Source organism: Micrasema longulum, unplaced genomic scaffold (assembly GCF_059751315.1).
Source record: "Micrasema longulum isolate JH-2025_06_02 unplaced genomic scaffold, ASM5975131v1 h1tg000546l, whole genome shotgun sequence".
Taxonomy (NCBI): Eukaryota; Metazoa; Arthropoda; class Insecta; order Trichoptera; family Brachycentridae; genus Micrasema; species Micrasema longulum.
This window is the reverse complement of record NW_028277742.1, coordinates 187,348-192,113: the sequence shown is the minus strand read 5'-3', so window position 1 is coordinate 192,113 and position 4,766 is coordinate 187,348. Positions and strand designations below refer to the sequence as shown.

The 4,766-nt window shown below is 32.8% G+C and overlaps 1 protein-coding gene across 1 annotated transcript; it reads left to right on the top strand.

Annotated features, from left to right (window-relative positions):
• LOC148280754 (glucose dehydrogenase [FAD, quinone]-like) lies at positions 1 to 4,381 on the top strand. Its single transcript, XM_088227855.1, has 3 exons — positions 1 to 293; positions 377 to 579; positions 2,482 to 4,381. Exons 1-3 carry the CDS (start codon positions 146 to 148, stop codon positions 3,913 to 3,915), a joined length of 1,785 nt encoding a protein of 594 aa, XP_088083981.1. The 5' UTR covers positions 1 to 145; the 3' UTR covers positions 3,916 to 4,381.
• The last annotated feature ends 385 nt before the right edge of the window (positions 4,382 to 4,766 follow it).

Below are 4,766 nucleotides of genomic sequence, written 5' to 3'. Positions count from 1 at the left end.
TAAGACAAGATGTCAAGTCAATGTCAATGTAGCATTTAAAAATACAAACAAAAAACAATGAAACATGGGGCTTATCATTGAAATTTGGACTAGTGATAAAAAAGCTAGCACGTAGTCCGCGAAGCAATAATTCACACATAGTGCAATGGATTTTAAATTAATACTAGTGTTGTTATTTTACTCTCTATCTGTTTATTTTCTACATATTTTTATTTCATTGAATTCATATTTTGAATATTTACTTTATTTTCTCGAAGCCGGTGACACAAAAAATGAATACGATTACATTATCGGTGCGTTTTAAGATGACTTTTTCTGGACTAACGAAAATAGAACGTGTTTCTGTTTTGAAGTATATTTTTTTAATGAATTTTAGTTGGTTGTGGAACAGCTGGGTCACTCATTGCTCATCGGTTAAGCGCGCATAAAGATGTTTCGTTCTTGGTTTTGGAAGCCGGAGGTAATGGAGGTTCTTTTCTGGATATTCCTGCTGTGGGTCCCTTTCTGCAGGGGACAATTCATGACTGGAGATATAAAACTGTTCCACAGGAACATTCATGCCATGCTATGAATAAGAAGGTATACTGGTACACTACAATAAATTATAAATTGATATTTTTGTAAACCATAGACTTTTCAAACATATATTAAATCATAGAATTAAGAATAGTTATGAAACCGCATACGCGCATCAAACAGAAGGTGACTAAACTACTCTTGAACGAGTAGTTTTACGTTTTGACCCATTAGTTTCTTTGTAGACGTCGCTCAGTACGCAACTCCCGATTTGAATTGAACTATGCCGTGTTGTGTCGTTTTAAAGTGTAGAAATGCTGGGATCTTAAAGAAACAGGATGGTATCACATTTCATGTGTAAGTAGCAAATACATGTGTAAGTAGCAAATGCATTACTTAAAAATTGAATAATTTTTCCATCTGTCAAATTGTCAAAGAAAACAAAATGTTTATTTTGTTCGTGTTGCCAGGGTAGTCAAATTTTTAACGCTACTTTGCTCATCCAATGAGCAGACTGATAAAAATTGGACCTCTCGGATCAAACAACGCCGTGGTGGGCATTCGACCGACATTATCTTTAAAACATCAAATACTATTTAACATGACATAAAAATATCCATTTTATGTAAAATAAAATTTGTTTTATATTTTAAGTTTTAAGTTCGTTAATTAAATTACTCTTATTAAGTGACCCATAACTTATCTACTCTGTTAACTCGATCAATGTTTCCACTGCAATAAAATTTTCAAGAAATTTACAAATTGTTTTTTTTTTAAAAATGTAATTGTCTTTGTGTTATGGTTATATTTTTTGCGATCTGGCAACACTACGCGGTGACTTCACGCATGCACGCGGGGAAAGTGGGGCAAAGGGGGGTGTTTATGGACACAGTCTGATGTATTCAAATATGATTCTACGCTCCTTCTGGATTATTCTTAATTCTATGTATTAAATATTAATTACAGAGTCAGAAGTATACGTTCCTGCAAAAAGAGAGCGCTGTGATATTTTCAAGCATTGCCAGAGAAATCTGGAAAATTCACATTACATTATTCATTGTTTTAACTTTGTTTTTACAACTATTTATTGAATTTTAAATTTGAATATGAATTGAAATAAGCACTATCAGATAAAAACCCACCAAAAACCTGATAGTGCCTATTTAACAGAAAAGAGATTCTTATAGTACAATACATAATGGGTAGATAAAACTTACTGTCTAAAAAATCTCATTGCCAATTTATTTATTTGACAATTGTTATTCTGTATTACTTTACAGGCTGTTTAAACCATCACGTAATGCATACTGTAGACATAAGTTAGAGATTAATGAATAGAAAGCAGATGGCTGCTAAACTGCTTATATTTACAGAAAAATAGATCCATATTATCCGCCAAAGCCGTATTTAGCAACCGAATTGCCCTATTAAGGGGTGAATTTTGACTTGCATTTGTACAGCTTCTGGGTGTGTAAAACAGTGCATGAAATCTCGCTCTAGTAGAATTATTGGGAACATACAAACTGATTTCTTTCAGAATATTTGGATTATATATACTACCGGAAATTAGCGTATAGAAATGTTTCCCAAGAAAAATTTGACAACGAGATTCGAGGGTGTTGTAATCCAGCATCCCTGCTTGAAATAGTGATGGATGGATAGTTATTATTTTTAACTCAAACATTGTTGAGTTATTATTTTCTTTAAGATATAAGTATCGTAAAAATCGCTTTTGAACCTTTCCAATTTAAGGATGTGGTTTGATTCAGAAGGCTCCCAAATGATGGAACAGTATTCTAGTATGCTGCGGACTAGAGTATCATATAATGTGCGAATTGCAGTAGTATTATTGAAATATCTAGAGTTTCGAAGTACAAATCCAAGCATTTTACTAGATTTGTGACTTATTCATAACATAAAATAGATTTTAATTGGCAATTTACTAAAGTAACTTTTTTTTTTCAGCAATGCATGTGGCCTATGGGAAAAATAATTGGTGGATCAGCACGACTAAACAACATGGTTCATATTCGAAGTTACTTGGATGAAATTGCTATGTGGTTTAATAATAAAATTAGCATTCCAGAATTACAGAATCATTTACGAGAATTGGAAGAATTTGATTTGCCATATGAAAAATTATCTTTCAAAACAGTTTTGTCAAATTCTGTTTTGAAAGCTGCCGGTGAGTTAGGCTTCGATGTAAATAAATTTGGAGACAATTCGACTTCTGGTTTTATGGACACTTTAGTTAATCAGAAAGGCGGTGCCAGGTGGTCAACATTCCATAATCTAAGAAGTGGCTATTTTACCAATAAAAGGAATACAATTATCACTAATGCGCTAGTAGAGAAAATAATTATAGATCCTGATGTTCATTCTGCCCAAGGTGTAGCATATGAAAGATATGGTAGAAAGATTACTGTGACTGCTAAAAAGGGTGTTATCGTGTCATCTGGGGCTATCGGTACACCAAAACTATTACTGTTATCTGGAATCGGGCCTAAAAAACATCTCAATGATATCGGAATACCTGTAATACAAGATCTACCAGTTGGTGAAGGTTTAATAGACCATGCTTCTACAGGGTTGGATCTAGTATTATTGAATAAATCGGTCAATTTCGGTATTTCAAATATCCTCAGCCCGGCTAATGTTTGGAATTATTTTATAAATGGTAATGGTCTTTGGACGGCCTCTGGATGTGAGATAGTTGCAATTTTAGATTCAAATATTAAAAAATTTGACCAATCAAGTGCCAATAAAACCGACTCGAATTTGCCAGATTTGCAACTTATGGTTTTGCCAATTGGCGTTTCTACAGATCATGGGAAACATTTACGGTTTTCAATGGGTTTTACTGATTCAGTTTGGGAAAGTTACTTTTCAAAAATAACTCCTAACAATTCAGTATCTTTTTTGCCGATTGTTTTACATCCGAAAAGTAAAGGTACGGTTCGTCTTAATAGTGTTAAATCATCTGATCATCCTTTAATAGATCCTAAATACTTTTCTCATGATGAAGATATGGAGGTTATGCTGAGAGGAATTGATTTGATCAAAGAACTTTTAAATACGAATGCTATGGTTAATTTAGGTGCTGTTTTGAACACAATTCTTTTCCCAGGCTGTGAAAATATTCCTTTTGATACTAGAGATTATTGGAAATGTTATATTCGCCATTTGACTTTGACAACATATCACCCTGCTGGTACTTGCCGTATGGGGTCTCTCGACAATGTAGAAACAGTAGTTGATTATGATTTTCAAGTCAAAGGCATTAAAAGACTTTTTGTTGCTGATGCATCATTGTTTCCTTCTTTACCAAGTGGAAATATTAATACTGCTGTTGCTCTTATTGCCAGAATATTTACCGACAAACTTATACAGCACGAATAAATACTGTTTATATTATAAGGTATGTTAAGGTGTAAGAGGGTAATTTTAAGTGTATCTACCTTGTTATCAGCACTGAATTGTTTATTTCTGTTATCAATGCAATATAGTTTGTTATTCAAATTACCCTACATTACACGTGATGAAAAAATTACATTTTATGTTATATTTAATGTGCTTTTTGCTATCTGGGGTTTAAGATAGCATTATTAAGGAACTGTACTTAATCTATGTAGCATTAGATTGATCAGCATATTTGCCTACCATGCAAGAGGTATCGTATTAGATATCTGACATGTTAAACAGGAATATTATTATTTAAAAAAAAAACATTCTGCAATAATTCATAGTTCCTGAACTGGCACCTGAAGCGTTATTATTCACACAAATTTACATGTAATAGTTAATTTATTTTGAAATAATTCCAATTTTTTTAGCATTTTTTGTTGATAAAGGTTAGCCGAGAAAATGCATTGTTTTATAAAATTATTTATTTACATTTCCTTGACAAGCACAAGTTTCAAAGTTTTCCTTTTTTTTCTTCGCAAAATGAACACAGAGCTTGATGGTATGACAAAATCAATTTGACACCAGAGTTTGTTTTCTTATTATTTATTGAAGAAACCACAAAATGGCGTTAATGTGTTTGTTTTTTTTATTCATTTTTTTATCAAAGGAATAACCCGCTAAGTCTCTATTTAGAGGCTTGTCAGCAGGTGGGATAGAGATGATTTGAAAGGAGGTAATGAAAAATACATCACAACACCCAGACCAATTGAGAAAAAAATCTTTTATTGATTTTTTTCTTGCAACTGGCGGGAATCGAATCCGCGATGCCAGTTTCATAGTTGGCC

Excerpts from the sequence above, each read along its gene's own strand:
- LOC148280754 (XM_088227855.1), top strand. The coding sequence starts at position 146 with ATGGATTTTAAATTAATACTAGTGTTGTTATTTTACTCTCTATCTGTT. Across the intron at positions 294-376 it reads TGAATACGATTACATTATCG|TTGGTTGTGGAACAGCTGGG; the intron begins GTGCGTTTTAAG and ends AATGAATTTTAG. Across the intron at positions 580-2,481 it reads GCCATGCTATGAATAAGAAG|CAATGCATGTGGCCTATGGG; the intron begins GTATACTGGTAC and ends TTTTTTTTTCAG.